We start from the raw sequence: 17,326 nt of genomic DNA, 5'->3' as shown, positions 1-17,326 counted from the left end.
CTTTCAGTTGATAACAATACACAGCTGGGGGGGAAGTGTCACAAGACCTCTTTGGCTTTGACTTTATATGTGACAGAATATAAATGACTTCTATTGCACGCCATATAGCAGAGAAAACGGTTTATTATGAATTGTGACTTGTGATATTATTCTTCCCAAATGTGAGCAAAGATCATTATTTGAAGAAAAAGTGATAGCACATCAAGGACACATTTCACAAAGGCAATGAGAGACAGAAAATGTTGGGTTCAAAACACTGCCGGTCTGCTGTGGCAGAGCCTTTTTTTTATGTAGATCCTGTTTATTTTCCACTGACTCAAGTCGAAAAGGAAAAGTTTCCCATTTCATCCTACTGCTCCTTCTACCTCACGCCAAACTCAGACGAGAATCTCTGACCATGACACAGGGGGCACTCAAAGAAGCACAATGGCAAACCATCAACGAGCGTCCAAGAGGAGGGCGGTTTCAGCAGAAAGGAGGTAGGGGGGGAAAAAAGAGACCTCTTTTTAAGTCGGCATGCCCCGTAAACAGCAGTCGCTAAACCCTTCTCTTTATTGACATTTCTCCCTCTCTCTGCTTTTGTTCACCTTGGCTTGATTGCATCAGCACCAGAATAACCTCTGAGGGAATGGCTGCAGTTTTCCCATGAAAGTCTCTCTGCATTTGCAAAGCACAGAAAAGAGAACGTTGGCTAATGATGAAATTTACAACACGACTCATTACAGCGGTAATGAGGACAGGAAAAGGATCATTTTAAAAAAAAGGCCCAAATCAGCTCACGATAACATGCTGGTTTTTATAATTACTTTTTGAGTGATTTTAAGGCTGCCCACTGAGCGTAAACTGGTTGAATCCACGTTGTTTCCATGCCATTTCAACAACAATAATGTACTGTGATGACGAATCAACATGGAAATGGATTGGATTTACAAAAAGTCATAAAGTCATTTAGGAATTGTTGTCTTTTTTTCACCCAATTTTTAATCTAAATCCCTTCGAATTGACGTTAGTTGACAACTCAGGGTTGAACTGAAATCTGTGCCCAAGGGGTGCTGTTCAACAGGTAATTCTGCCAGCCTTAGATTACCATCTTTTGGGACATACTAGCCGAGTTTCATGCTCAGAACTGCGTTTATCCTTGAACTTCTCCGAACTTGTATCAGAAAGGAAGAAAAAAATGTAAACAGGAAAAACTTCCAATGAAAGGTTGAGTGTGTCGAGAGCGTAGAGAGACAGCAATCTTCAAGCTCTTATTAACTGATGGAGGCTTTGTGCACTTTCAAAAACCCATTCAGCAACACCTTACGCCTGTCTGCCTAGTCTTTCCTCCCCCATTCCTCTTATCTCTCATCTGTCAAGTCGCATCTCTCCGTCTCTCAATGTGTCAGAGAGACCAAGCCAGAGCACGCTCGGTCCCCCTCCCTCCAAACCCCCAGCACTTTAAATCCCGGGATCCATAAGAAACAAGCAGTCCGTTTCCAAACTGCGTGCCACTGCGCTCAACTGATAGAAATCCCGATAAGCACAACAATATTGGAGGGGGAAGAGAGCACTATCCGCTTTGGCTACTTCACACCAACCGTTTAATTTGTTTTGACTCCTTTTGATCTCCTGCTACAATAAAGGAACTGTGGATGATCAACATATCTTCTCTCCAGAAAGAGACAGAAAATCCTCTAAGCATGAAGTGCACTTGAAGTGCATGGAGGCAGGTGAAAAGCTGACAGACTTTCACACTCCACGAGGACATACACCCTTACCCACAAGTACAGCAAAGTCAGGAGTGAGGATCAAACTCTAAGCTTTAGGTGATTTCTCTGGCACCTTGATCACTTCCACAGGGCATTGAACACTGCCACTGAGACACACAGTGCCGTAGGTGACGTCAGGAGCAGTGCTCCTCTTACCTGTAACCTGGAGAGAGAAAAAAACTCAGAAGATCTAAGGTTTGATTAGAGGCCATGTGAAATCATTCAAAAGCCAGCCTTTGTTTGTTCTTTTAAGATATCTACAGAGAATCTCCATCTGACAGGCTTATGAGGGCGTGGAGCAGTTCTTATACATTCCCTGAGGGTTTGATCATGCCCCAGCTGCAGGATAGAGCAACACACGCACAGTACACGCATGCTCGTCGTCCAATGCTTACAGTAGGCTTCTATGATGTAAGTGCATAGGTAAAAGAGACGATTCCTGCAGGTGCAACATCACAGGAGACAAACTCTGGTCCCTTTACCACAAATCAGCAGAGGCGGAAGTCACGGAGCATAAATATTATGATTTATTAAACTACCTGAACGGCTCATAGCGGTGCATTGCGGTGCACAGTTTCCCAGTGCTAATTTCCCTCTGTCGACGCGGCCCTAAACTGTCAATTCCCATATCGGACACTCAATTACTGCTCTGGGACTGGATAGCCTAGATTATGGAGACAGCAGCTGTGGAGTCACGCAACACTGGAGCAAATGGTCATAGGGGATAATTGTCCCAGGGTGGCTGAAAGTGTGTGTTAGAAATTGGGTAGTGAGGGGATATGTGAAACAAGCCCCATGTTATACCTTATGCGTGATGGGATGAATGGCAAATATTCCCATCTGTCAGTAGAAAAGCAAGAGTGTTCATTCATTATTTGGATGTTGGAAAAGAAGGCCATTATCTTGTGACATTTGCACCCGTCTGCTTCCTACGTCAACACTACTGAGGATGTTGTATGAATTTGTTACAATGGGAAGAGGAAGAGGAGGAAAAGGAAGACGAAAAAGATACGGGTGGAGAGTTGATATGTATTGTTGGGATTGCGGAATTGGTGGGAATACAGAAACGTTTGGGGACACGTTGAGTAACTGTGTGCGTGAAGTCTCGGTGATTACTCTTAAGGGCTTTGTATGTATTTGTTCATGACCCCCCAGACTTACAAGATAAAACCCAGACATCTTGCCATATAGAGACAAAAACAGAGCATCTCACCCATTTTTCATTCCGTTCACACAGCAGACTTAACCATTTCAAGACACCTCTGCCTGTTGCCTGTTGTTCCAAGAAACCCTTCATACTACTGCAGCAGTGCTACTGTATACTGAGAGTGACCTTATGGAAGAAATGGCACTGGGATTGTTCAGAGGTGAGGTGACTGAGTGAGAATCAAAGACAGGGCAGCAATTTTCTGCCAATCTTCCATCCAGGGCCTCGGGGAGCAGAGCACATTTCTCAGTTGAATTTCAGAGCCACCGATAATGTTACGATTAAAGGCAGAGAAGTTAATCCACCGGCCCTGTGATTCTTGACATTTGTGATATGAAGCACTGGGCCTGCCTGAGGGGAGTATCGTGCTTGTTTAAAGCATCTGTGAAGAAGTGGAGAGCACTGGCTCGTCTCCCTCAGATCCCTTTCATAAGACACAGACTTCAACAAGTCTTAATGAAGATGTCACAGTTCCCCCTTCTCATCACTGATCACAAGAGAACCACATCTTACCTTACTGTCTCACTAACAACTTGCATACAGTAGCAGGCTTTGTGCCTATGGTTGGTGAATGAGGCTCCACCTTACTCAGTCTCGATATGTTCTCCATTTTACAGTAGGCTGATTATGACGGAGGCCTGGGGAGTAGTGCCGGATGGTCAGGTATTCTCACCTCTGCACAACAACAATAACAAAAACAACAAACAATCCTCCGCTTCTGCTCATTCAATCATCGGGACAATTAAAACAAACATCCGCCCACTTAAGGTCAGACATCTTTTCGAGACAGGAGGTCTGCCATGGGCATATTCAGACTTTCAGATTCTTAATTTAGAGTCAGATCGTAAACAGGAAACACAATCTTGAATCGAGAAAATAATGCCGGAATTATTCCACATGGATCCGGGACCTAGTTGTAGCTGTACAATAAAGGGAACCTGTTGATTTTTCCACAGTAATGATGGATAGGAATGGGAAAACATGCTTTGGAGAGAAGCACCTATTTCCTCCACTCCTTCCGATTACACACGTCACTGGAATTATGGAATACAAGTTTAACTATTAATAATACAAGTTAACGATCAGGAAAGCCTTGTCATTTACAGACCACAAGGGCATCACCAGTGTCGTCATTGCTGACCAAATCCAGGCATAGATGGAATTCTTTTTATCAGACGGGTTTCCTGTTAACTTCCAAGTGCTTCCTGTGTCAGGGCAGATGTGGTTGTGTTGCGGTTCTGTGACTCACTCTGCTCCCGGGAGGTGCCCATCAGGCAGATCCCCACTGGTCCATCAGGAAGACCTCCACTGGCCCATCAGGAAGACCGTTACTGGCCTACACTCACGTCGCCACAACAGACCGCGTCCTGAGACTGCATGTTCGACATTATAAGCTTTTCTTTAACGCAAACATAATTAGAGATAATACGATGCAAATGTTTTTGATCTTTATTGGCAAGTTTGTGTCGACTCATACATTCCTATCTTAATAACTCTGTGCGTTTTTAACAGTTTGTAAATCCACAAGCAGTCAATTTCTGCAGCCAGATGCACCTGGAACCCCGCAAGTATACACCAGCTCACTCAATATAAACAGACAAATCCCTACTGATATTCGACAGTAAAAAAAAATTAAAAAATGCCTCTTAATACAGTCATCCCAAAAGGCATAGAAATGAGTCCTAAAACACGGAACATGTAAAAAGAATTGGAGTATGATGGAATGTGGGAATTATACGCCCAACCCCAGACTGAGCAGGGACTACGCTATTTCCCAAAATGTCAGTCATTGTGCAACTTCTGGGACACAGGGGCTTCAAGAGACAAAGGCTGGGCTATGTGAGGTTTAGGGTGGGGCCTTGGGGGGCCGTTCTCAGGTCTCTACAGCAGTAAAGTCCCTTTTTTTGTGACAGCACATAGAAAAGGTATCGGGGTTGTGACCAAGGGAACACCATCCATCATGTGTCACTGTTCCCCTTTAGTGACTCTCTAGCGCTGTAGGCCAGCCTCAGTTAGCTTACAAGAACCACCATATATCAACTTACATATTACGGCAAACACGGTTTGTGTTTGAAGGATTAAAAGGTAAAATAATGAGCTACGGTTTCCAATTTATGAAATATTTTCTGTGTAGTGTGAACCATTTCCCTGTTCGAACGCTAACATTTATTGTTCAGTCATATTTTGACTGCAGCTTCTGTATTCTGGGTGGACCTAAGCAAACCTGCAAAACCAATGTGAAGGGTTGGGTAAGGGTGACATTATCTAGATATTTCTGATCAGAACAAATATGTTTTTACCCCAAAAAAACATCCATATCCTTTTTGGAAATAAACCAGCTGTATTTGTATTTATTATGGATCCTCATTGGCTGGTGCCAAGGAGGCAGGTACTGTTCCTGGGTTCCAGCAAAATGAAGGCAATTATACAATTTAAAAAACATTACAATAAATTCACAACAGATTTCACAACACATTACGTGAGTGACCTCAGGCCCCTAATTTACTACCACATATTGTATCTATAACACAAATCCACGTGTACATGTGTGTATAGTGCGTATGTTATCGTGTGTGTATGTCAAGGTTGGCAGGCAAGCCTGGAGGAGTCGGCCGATTCCAGGACCGAGGAGTGGACAGTGTCAGGAACAAACATCCAGTTATCTGGGCCCCCCATGGGTTCGGCTGGGAACGCTGCTCCTCACGGACCAACTTCCCTATTCCACAGCTGAGTGCTATTGCCAGGCACGGGGTGGGAAGGATGGTCTCGGGGCCCGAGGGTGTAGCCGCGGGGCTATAGCGGTGTGACAGCGCATCCGGCTTGATATTCTTGGATCCCGGTCGGTAGGAGAGGGAGAAGTTAAACTGGGTGAAAAGCAGGGCCCACCTAGGTTTCCTGGAATTGAGACACATGCAGAGATATTCCAGGTTCTTGTGATCCGTCCACACAATGAACAAATGTTCCGCCCCCTCCAACCAGTGTCTCCACTCCTCCAACTCCGTTCTTCACCGCGAGAAGATCACGATTTCCCACATCGTAATTCCTCTCCGTGGCGTTGAGGCGATGAGAGAAGAAGGCGCAGGGATGTAACTTGAGGTCCGGTGCAAAACGGGATGGGACAGCCCTCACTCTGTACGTCTTCCACACGTACCTCTTCCGTATCTGCACCAGGTGGTAAGCGTTCCACAGGTCCAACTTGGAGAAAACGGTGGCCCCCTGGAGCGGCTCGAAGGCCAAGGCGATGAGTGGTAGCGAGTAGCGGTTCTTCACTGTGATGTCATTGAGGTCCGGTAATCGATGCACAGGCGCAGAGTTTTGTCCTTCTTCTCCACAAAGAAGAACCCTGCACCGGCAGGGTAGGCAGAAGGACAGATACACCCTGCAGTCAAGGCTTAGGAGAAGACCCAGATGCAGGCCGTTTCAAAGTAACAAAAGTTTATTTCCAAAACAGGGGAGCAGGCAAAGAACAGGTAAAGGGCAGGCAGAGGTCAGTAGTCCAGAGCAGAGTCCGAAAGGTACAGAACGTCAGGCAGGCTCAGGGTCAGGCCGAGGTCAGTAGTCCAGAGCAGAGTCTGAAAGGTACAGAACGGCAGGCAGGCTCAGGGTCAGGCAGAGGTCAGTAGTCCAGAGCAGAGTCTGAAATGTACAGAACGTCAGGCAGGCTCAGGGTCAGGCATAGGTCAGTAGTCCAGCGCAGAGTCCGAAAGGTACAGAACAGCAGGCAGGCTCAGGGTCAAGGCAGGCAGAGGTCAGTAATCCAGGGTGGTGTGACAAGGGACAGAACGACAGGCAGGGTCATGGCAGGCAGAATGGCCAGGTAAGCTCGAAAACAGGAACTAGAGACAGAAAGGAGCACGGGGGAAAAAAACGCTGTGAGGCTTTACAAAACAAAATGAACTGGCAACAAACAAACAGAGAACACAGGTATAAATACACTTGGCATAATGAGGAAGATGGGTGACCCCTGGGGGGGGGGGGAGTGGAGACAAGCACAAAGGCAGGTGAATACAGATCAGGGTGTGACAGTGTATGCATGTGTCTGTGCCTATGTTTGTGTTGCTTCACAGTCCCCATAGTTCCTTAAGGTGCATTGTTTTCAGTTTTTTTTAAATCAAATTTTACTGCTTGCATGAGTTACTTGATGTGGGAAAAGAAGTTCCATTTAGTCATGGCTCCATGTAGTACTGTGTGCCTCCCATAGTCTGTCCTGGACTTGGGGACTGTGAAGAGACCTCTGGTGGCATGTCTTGTGGGGTACTTATTGCTCCAATGGCGATAGTGAAACAGGTTGCATTCAACATGATGTGACAAACTATTCCTCTTCTCTATGGACAAAGCTGATAAGAGTACTTGTTACAGTTGTCGTGGTCGCCTGGATAGTTACTCACAATTCGGTACCAGAAATGCAACCTTTCCTCTTTACACGTCTAATAAAAAACGGGGGGGGGGACAAGTGCATTTATTTCAGAGCCTTCACAGGGAGGGTAGCTTTCTGACTGCTTTGTTCACCACAGAATGAAGCATTGGAAACGAAACCAGACAAATTACTCAGAGTCAGTGAAACAAACAACTCGAGAGATTGGATCAAGCCAATGAGTCTGCTAAGTTTTTCCTAAGGGTACTCCTCCCAATGTCACGGACACTGACTTGAAATAACGCAAAACATTTCAACGCCATGCCCTTACTCTCTAAGGACTGGAGTTTTAGACAGAGAATAGTAGAAGGGAGCTACATTCAAAGACTACTTTATCATCAAGAGCATGTGGTTGGTTATTATGATAAACCTTGACACCCCCCACCACTCCTCCTTCCCTACCCCCGCCTGCCTTTCCTTCCCTCTCTTTCTTTAGTGGGAGGGTCGATGTGTGTGTGTGTGGGGGGCAACATTGTGGGTGGGGTGGCCCCCTTCTCCAGGACCCACAGAGTCAATGATACATAAGCCACATGACCGACTGGGCTCCTGTTATCCAAGGCAAACAGAGGACTTGCACACACATACAGCCAGACAGACCTGCTTCAAACTGCAAGCTGACTCCCAGCACATTCACAGCTCCACTGAACTTGGCACAGGCTGCCGTCTTCTCCGAGAAGGAGAAAAAAAAAGCTGCACACCTCCGTGGGAGAGCTCAGATAAAGACGTGCCTTCAGTCTTGGAGTGGCGTTGTCACACACTGATATACAAATACGCATTTAGACACACACACATACAGAAATACACACACGCACCAGGCAGGCAGGCAGGCAGCCAGACACACACACACACTCCCAGGCACACAAACACACGCACACACCAGGGTGCATACAGAGGCACGCGCACACTCACTCTTACACACACACAGAGAGAGAAGCAAACAGTCTCTCTCTCTCTCTCTCTCCCTCTCTCTCCCTTGCTCGCTCAGTCGCTCTCTCTGCCTCTCTCCCTCCCTCCCATCCACACACACACACCACTACAGTATATCAGCTAGCGACTACCGGAGAGCCAGAGGGGAGTGCAGAAATGAATGTGAAGATCCTGACGCTGGTGATTGTGCTCTTGGTGTCTCTGCTGTGTTCTGCCAGTGCTGGTGAGTACAGGGCTCGCTCGGGCTTCTGCCTGTAGCCTCCCTATGCCTTCTATTTTCTCCCTCTATATCGGCCCTGAGGCTCGGCTAAGGCAGCTGTAGTTGATCAGTTACCCAGTGTGATTAGCCTTGTGTGCCACTGAAAGGGAAGGAATATCAGTTCAGCACCTGACTGTGTACAGTACTGCAGTGCAGTGGTTTCCATGTTATTGTTGCCGGGGCTGCATTTTGTATTGAAGTTTATAAGGTGCTATAGGTCATATGCTTTCACTTGATTCAGCTTGAGGGACAGCAGAGATTGTGGCTCATATGAAATATTTAGGGGCTTTTATTGATGGCCATTGCTGTCTATGCTGAGTGCTGTGGCTGAGTGTTGTCAAGGCTGTATTACCAAATGACTGTTGTGACTGTTATGAAACGGACAGTGGCCATGGCATGGCACATGTACTGCAAAGGTAGTGTGGGGAAATAAATCAACCATAGCTGGTAGAGGCATAACTGGTTGTACAAATGTAATTTCACCTGATCTAATGCATTTATAATGTATCAGTGTATTGCTATAACTACATTGTAGCAACGCTCATGCCTGTTCTCATGGTAATCCAATGCTCTGATTCATTTGGTGTGCTGCTGATGAGGATTGTATTTAGAATGTCTATGGGGGAGGCACATAATCCTAGATGCATGGTTGGATGGTCTCTTGAGGAGCTCAATTTGTGCTCCTTTGTCACAGTACATTTCCGTAAGGTGCTGCCGCAGCTCTGGAGCCATTGTGTTGGACTCGAGTGTGAAATGAGAATCTCTGTGCGTACAAATTACGACAAGCCACAACGAACGTGGAGAATAGTATCTGGAGGTATTTCTCAGTGGTGGGTCATGGGAGTAGGAGCCTTGAGTGATGTGGGAGGTGTGTGGGGGGCTGACCATTGGCCAGCCTGCAGATGTGGTGCAGGTAACAGTGGAGTGTGAAAACACAACAGTGGGTCTTGTGTCAATGCTTCTTGCTACCTCTCTGAGGATTGACATCTATCTATGAACCACTGCTGGTCGGCATGTGCGTGTACATAATTGTGCATCTGTGTATATCTACTTGTATTATGTGCCTGACTGTACATGCATCTGCGAGGTATACTGGCCACACTTGGCATATAAAATGGCAAGGTGCAGCAGTGAGAGCTCATGTCTCCCATGCTTCCGAGCGTTGCATTCATGACGGTGTGACGTGCTATTTTTGGTCTCGGCCACACGAGTAAATGGGAAGCAATTATCCTGCATTACGGTCAGTGTCGTTTTTCACAGCCCCTGCGTGTGCCTGACCATGTTCCACGCCCGAGAGCTCACCACCGCGCTACACGTCCCCTTCCCTGTGCTCTGATGACGGAGGAAAAGAAGCTGTGCGAGCTCAAAAATGCTTATTCAAATAATTCTACGTCTTTCAGGACATGCTGCCTATATCTGCTCTTTCTCCTTGCCTGTTTCCCTGGCTGGTACTGTAGAATTGTCTACATTGAGAGGGAGAAAGGGAGGCTACTGTATAGCAGCGTTAGTGGGTGTGGGGAGAGATGGATGCTGCTAGTTGGAGCTGGAGTCTGTGTCTGTGCCTGTGCAGCACCAGCCTCTGCTACATGCACTGTGCTGTCGCGGGAAGGTGTCGGGAGAAGGCTCTGTGTGGTCAGGCAGAGAAAGGGTGAAAGGGTGGGGACGTGTGTGTGTGTGTGTGTGCCTGCTTGTGTGTCTGTGTGTGTGTGTTTGGCAGTCAGAGCTCATGGTGCAACAGGCGACAGAACCTCAATCTAACACTCCCCTCTGGCAGTTCTTCAGTGTCACCGAGTAGATTCAGTAGCACTACAGTGGCCTTGCTGGTTCTAATATCACCATCCCTGGACAGCATACCGTACCTCAATTACCCATCTTCAAAAAGGCACACTCTACCTTGAGAGCAAGAGAGAGCAGGCAAAGCCTCAGATGTGGTATTCATAATTCATTCTGAAGGTGATCACTTGTCTTCCTCCCCCTCTAACTCTTAAGGGCTGGTATGTAAACAATCCGTATTGTGGAAACAGTCTGGCCTCTCAGGCCTGTCAGCCGAGATATCAAAACCCCATCTTTCACAGGCACGGAAACACCTCCGCCCAAATCCCTAAATGCAGAGAGTTGCACAGGAGGAAAACAACAGATGCTGACACACACACACCACACACACACACACACACAAGGCACAATGCTTCTGAGGTGTGTGATGTTAGAGGCCTGGTTGACTCCCGGTTGACACCCAGGCACATTTGAAAAGGTGAGGTGGTTGTTGGTTTTGTGAGGTGGGCATGATAGGAGGGCTCCTCTTACTGGAAGTATATATGGGAGAAATCATCTGCATTCGAGTAGGGAGGCAATTTCACGTGAGCTGTCAGCAATGCTATTATTCCGTGTTAAACTTTGATGTATTGTCGGTTCTCAGGATTCGGGCACCAGCATAGTCCCGACTCAGCTGCACCTGTGGTGCTTTCTGGGTCAGGGAGAGCCACAGAGAGGCCCGGAGAAAATAAATACAGGCCCTCATTAAGGCACCTACATCCACACAATGTTTCTTTTCAACAATAAAAAAAAGGGGGAGGCGACGAGGAAAAGCCAGGATATTTGGCGAAACAACATCAATGGGACCTATGCTAACAGTACCCAGGAAGCCTTAAATCATAATCCCAGCTCCTTCACACTGGCTCTGGTAATGTAAAGAGGTTTTTTTTGTGTCCGCTGTTGCTGCAGTGATTATATGGGCCGTAGAGAGAACAAAAACAGGCAAACTTTTCCAGATGTCCTGCAATAACATAATAATGGTGGGCAAAACATTTGCGACAGAGTGGGCGCAGTAGTTAGGTTATTAGGGGATTATGGGGAATCATTCAGAGGGTCTAGCTTAGTTGGGCGAGTGAGTGGCAGCTGGGTTTGTCTTGTTCTCTCCCACACACACAGATACACATGCAGAATAACACATTGTGAATAACCTGGATTTCCTTTCTACGCAACGCTGGCAGAGAATCAGAGCCAAACCATCAGTTTCAAGATAGGACAGGTAGTCTGAGAGACACGTCACAGACACTCACGGCTCTGTCTCTTTACAGAGGCAACCAGACATGCGCAATAGACAGCAAGAATGTTTGACCACTGGCTACAGTATGGTGCATGGTGACAATCCTGAATGGACACATCATGTAGGCCTAGTTTCATTCTTTCACCCCCAAATCAGGAAGAGCAAATTATTTTATCAGCAACCTCTACTAACTTGCTAACTACTTGTTGACCTCGCCACTTGCCTGCCATGTAAATGAATGACAAACATGGAGAAACCAAAATAAAGTCCTAAATCCCCAGTCAAAATCCATAGCCTGCGATTTACTGTATTGAAAAAACAGTCGGGTCTTGTTGACTTCAATAATAAAGTCTTGGGACTTTATTCATGTTTTTGCAATAAGCCACTTCATACTGTACATTGGTATAACTCCCACTCGCCGTGGACTTCATATAAACCGTCCACAATTGCGTTAGAGGAGAGGGAAGAGATTTGGGGGGGATCATAAGTCAATCGGTAGGCTCCAAGATGTTAGCATATGCGACTGCTGAGGCGCTGTATTGTAATTCAGAAATCCGCTGAATGAATAAATCAACTCACTTAGAACTTCGGCCAGAGGTGTAGGCCTATGCATTAGGAGAGAAAGACACAGGGAGCGAAAAATAGAAGAAAAAAAAGAAAGGAGAGACAGAGAGAGAGCGGCCATCTTGGAGCACAAGGGTTGTTTAAGCTTTCAGTGGCGAGGGGAGCGCCATGCAACGACACTGAAATATTAAAAAGCCTCTAAAAACTTCACAGCTGGTGGTCTCACTTGCCTTCCCAAATTGTTGCAGGTGGACGAACAAGAGCAATAAAAGGTGGCATGCAACGGTAGTAAAACAATTAGTCTTGAAACGCTCTCTGCCTCTGCCTGACCCAGAATCCATTATGTGGCCCTAGCTGTTCCGGAGTCGGGCCTTATAGTCTGTCTCCCTCATATGAGAGCTATGAGAATGCTTCCCTGGGACAGATGGTTGGGGTTACCCACCATGCTAGCCAGGCCTCTTCTAAGCACCACCAGATCCCTATCCCCAGGCCCAGGTTACTCCCATTCTCGCACCCAATAGCTTAATCAAAGCCAGATATTTTTCAAAAGCTGCGCTAGTTCCACCAGGGGCTCAATATTAACGTGATTTATGACTCCCTGTTCAAACATTAAGTGTTACATTTAAAGTGGGTGTCAATTGGGATACAATCGGAGTGGACATTTTTATTAACAGCACACCAAAAACCACTGAATATATATTCTGGAGCCGTTGGAATGAATGAATGGAGCTTTAATTACCTACGCGGTCAATTTACGCAAAACATGGAAGGGGAAAATATTACTCTTGAACAATGGTGGTCGCAGGTATCATTTCCCATCAATTCTTGTGGCCAAACACTGTTTTGTTTCATCTCGTTCTTTCATGACATATATCCATAATTCAATGCTTGGAAAACACAGGAGCAGCTGGACATCACTTTAGAATGAGGTGAAACAGAAAGAGAGTGGAATGAAAATATAACCAAAGGCAACTTTGTATCCCTATTAATGCTAAAACCACGGACAGCACACTCAATATGGACACAGTCCGTTTACCTGGTCCAAGGTAAGACACAGCTGGCACTTGTTAGGGACTGTTATTGATAAGGAGGACTGGGGAGATTCATGCAAACTCCGAAGTCGTGGATCATGCATTGGGGACGATGGGCCGTGCAAAGGGGGCTTAGCAGAGCTTGGGAACACTTACCAGTGCCCCCACCGGGTTTAGTCTTACCTCCCAGGCCCTAGGCCACAGGATATCCTTATTTCGGCTATGCCTATTTATTCTCTCAAAGACACGCATACAAAGTCAAGGTGGTGGAGGTGTACCTCCTTTCTCTCCCCACCCCTCCCGATTTAAATGAAACGCATGGAACTAGAAACCATCAGATCACTTTTCCTTCCTATACCCAAGTGGGCTACGCGGGGAATCATTCATTTATGAAACAATACATTATTCACGGCGGGAGGAAGTTGCCGTTGTGCGTAGTTTGTTTACTAATGGTATTTGACTATTTCACGCATGCAGAAGAGAGAGAGAGAGAGGGAGAGATAGAGAGAGAGAGAGATAGAGAGAGAGGGAGAGATAGAGAGAGAGAGAGAGAGAGAGAGTGAGAGAGAGAGAGAGAGAGAGAGAGAGAGAGAGAGAGAGCGCTCCATCGTGGGTCAACCAGCCTGTGACAGATAGGTGGAATCTCTCAATATGTTTCCTAATGGCCATATTTGGAGTGGGGCTGGACCTCCCACAGTACCTCTTTCTCGATCTCATTTACTGATGAGGAGAGAGAACGGTTCCCTCCTTTCTTTGCTGGCCCCTGACCATGAACAGATGTTTGTGAAAGAGGAAAACAAGAAGCGGGATACAGAACCGTATGTCTCGATCAGGCAGAACGTTTAGTCAAGTAGCGGCGGAACATCTCAACATCTCAACATCTCAACATCTCAACGGGGCGGCAGGGTAGCCTAGTGGTTAGAGCGTTGGACTAGTAACCAGAAGGTTGCAAGTTCAAACCCCCGAGCTGACAAGGTATAAATCTGTAGTTCTGCCCCTGAACAGGCAGTTAACCCACTGTTCCTAGGCTGTCATTGAAAATAAGAATTTGTTCTTAACTGGATAAATAAAGGAAAAATAAAAAATGCTTCAGGACAAACACGCACAGGTTTGCATGTGCAGTGCATTTGTCAACGAAACGCCGTAAGAAGCTTATATATTGGAAGTTTTAATTGACCCAAGGGACAGGTATCTATACCACAGTTTGTATATAAAACCCTTTTAGAAAAGCCTTTTCCCCTTGACTCGAACGTTCACAGTAATATTGTTATAAATGCAGGTAGCATAAATCCTGCTACTACTAGGATGTCTGCCAGTCGGGTAAGAGTTGCTGACTAGGCTGTTCACCTATGTGTGCGTTTGCTGTTTTACCGAACCATGTCTGACGTCAAAATGCCCTCATTAGTTGAGAAACAGCCTCATGCAATGTTGATGCTATGTTCCTTTAAATCCTACCCTAATGGAGAGGCACTGATTCCTAAAGTAGCAGAACTGCAGTGAACCTTTGGCGTCTCACATACACACACACACACACCTCCCCTATAACATGGGAGAGGGCACGTCAGTTCACAGCAGGGGGGCAGTGATGACACAAGAGAGGGGAGGGGCGAGAGCTGGTGCTTCACATTTGATTAGCGTGCCCATGGAAACGGGCGGTTGGAGGATCCCTCTGTTTCTGGAGATTAAAGCTACACCCACCTCACCTCCTCGCTGATTCGTCTACATACCGACCGACGTGCTGGGCCTCGGCCCGCTACTGCTTACTGGAATATCCAGGTCTAAATCGCCATTCGCCTACTGCTACCTCCAGCCTCCTACTCGGGGTGTTAAATCCTCTTTCAGACAGCAGGCTGCTACCAAGTTCAGGGAGAAATCTCTCTTCAAATGCTATGCGTGATCGGCTCTCTGATTTTGCCTTGTATTTAAAAGGCCCTAAAATGCCGTAAACTCCTCACCATAGACTCACACCAATCCACTGAGTTGGATGGTGGATGTATGAAAGCAGCCAGGAGGTCCAGTGGTGGACTCCGTTGCCTCAGTAGTTGGTGCCTACAGCATCGCTGGCGCCGCCCGAGGCCCTTTGAACACGCAGAGCTCTGACCATAGCTACCAGAGCAGGCTGCCCCGTCTCACACCTCATCACGAAGCACTCTCGCTCATTTGGGAGCATGTGCAGTTCACTCAGAGGGCTGCAACCTCGCAGCCGACCTAGGGGGTAAGGTGGGGCACAAAGGGACATCTGCCGAAACAGAACGGTCTGCGAAATTAGTTTCAAAAAAAAAATTCTGAGCCCTCAACTTCAGTGAGTGACAGTTAGCAGAGTTTATAACTGGGGTTAAGTTAGAGCTGGGAACGTGCAGTGGGCGCTACGTTTAATGCACTTTCATTTCCTCTCGGGAGTGGTTAGGGACAAAGCCAGCCTTCATTTCACCCCCACAAACCCATTATTATCACAGACGAGCACCACAATGCTACATATCAAACAGGGAACAGTGGAACACATGGTTGGAACCCTCTGCTCGCCATGAAAGCAAAAGGCTGACACACACACATACAGGGCCCAAGCCCCTCTCGCCCAGGGGAAAGGGTTGAACAAAATAAGCTGCCCAGTCAGGTTAATTATGCGCTGAAATTTGTAAACTGGGAAACCTGATCCATTTCAACTGACAATGTCATTCTTTTTGCTCCCCGAGTGCCTTTCACAGTGGCTGCCATGGTAACGTGGGTCTGAAAGTCTGCTAGGGAATGGCACCAGTTTCTGCCAAGGCCCAGAGTTACTGGTAGGCATGCGATTAGCAGCACACTGACAGACTCCGGCTTCAACGGGCAGAACATTTCCAAATGGGGGTTCTGAATGCTGAACAGGGCAGGGGTGTCTGCTCCTTCCACTGCGTTTCAACATCTGAGGTAGTGGTAGATGCAAAGGCGAAAGCTCGACTAGCAGACGGCTAGCAAATCCACCACCATACTTCAGCAGCATCAGCAGAAGCTCTGCTCATGCTAGGGCCAAAAGAGCGAAGCTAGGAAAATGGGTTGGCTTGTACTGCATGCACTTGCCTGATTAACGTGTCTCATTTGTGCCTAAACATTCTTGATCCCCCTCATATACCCCTGGAGGGTGTGGGGTGTGTCTGTGTGTGTCTGGGTCTGTGGGAGTACTAAACACACAGGGAATCACTGGCTACGCGTCCATGCCTTATTTTAGTGAATGAAGGAAGCATGTGATGGAGACAGTGTGGGCTCGCTCCTCTTACCGTACGTCACACTAATAACCATAGCTACACTCACTAGGGTATCTATTCTTACTCTCACGTAAACACATCCCTAGCAGTGTTCCCCATAAGGATCCCCCAGGCAAATGCACGGAATTAGGTGCAAAGCAAACTGTCTCAGTGTTCTGTATGTACAGCTGCAGACTATGTGTATGCAGTGGTGCGTCTAAAATGCTGCAGATGGTGTTAATGGTATGACATACACATAATAAAGTGCCATCGTACCATTCACCCAAGATGGCTCTTCCCTCGGCTAAGTGGACTACCATGAAGCAGAGTGTCTTTTCCGCGGGGGTTATTACTTCCACGGAAAAGGGACATGCTGTACTGTAGGCTGCACTGATCCATGGTCCTCTGGCTCAGTGGGTTTTGAACAGAAAATGCATCTCTGTCTGAATCAATGGAGCTCATTATCACGTCCCCGTCACCTGTGACATGAGGCACTTAGCCGTTGCCAGCATCAAACATGAGCCAGACGATGCCCCATGGTAGATGTGGCATCAAGCGGCGAGGCAGTGGGCTAGGCACCAGTGTTTTACCAAGCGAGGCTACTGGTTCTCTTCTTTTCTGTTCTCTCCTCCACCTTCTGGTCCCTCCCCTTCTCATCTCTTCTGTTCTCCTCTCCTCTTTCTTCCACTCTCTTCTCGCCTGTTCTCTCATGTCCTCCACCCTCATCTCTCGCCATGGTTACTGCAGAGCAGAGCCCGGTTCCAGTCCGATGCTCTCGTTTCCACTCTATGGCAGCTGCTCGTTTACACATCAAGGGCCTCTCAGCTTGCCTCATCCTCTGCTTCCATGGAAGGATGGAACGGAGAGAGCAAGATGTAGGGTGTGGAGGAGCAGGAGGAAGGATGG

General features: G+C 47.1%; 1 protein-coding gene across 1 annotated transcript in view; it reads left to right on the top strand.

Moving 5' to 3' along the window:
* Positions 1–8,302: 8,302 nt before the first annotated feature.
* The window catches only part of apln (apelin), a 29,149-nt gene continuing 20,125 nt past the window's right edge, over positions 8,303–17,326 (top strand). Inside the window, exon 1 of the mRNA XM_024429568.2 lies at positions 8,303–8,522. Within this exon, the coding sequence (XP_024285336.1) occupies positions 8,456–8,522 (67 nt within the window). The 5' untranslated portion in view covers positions 8,303–8,455. The remainder of the gene's footprint in view (positions 8,523–17,326) is intronic.

The sequence above is a fragment of the Oncorhynchus tshawytscha genome, linkage group LG08 (assembly GCF_018296145.1).
Source record: "Oncorhynchus tshawytscha isolate Ot180627B linkage group LG08, Otsh_v2.0, whole genome shotgun sequence".
In the NCBI taxonomy this organism is placed as follows: Eukaryota; Metazoa; Chordata; class Actinopteri; order Salmoniformes; family Salmonidae; genus Oncorhynchus; species Oncorhynchus tshawytscha.
Note: the sequence above shows the minus strand (reverse complement) of the source record. Positions and strands in the feature narration are given on the sequence as shown.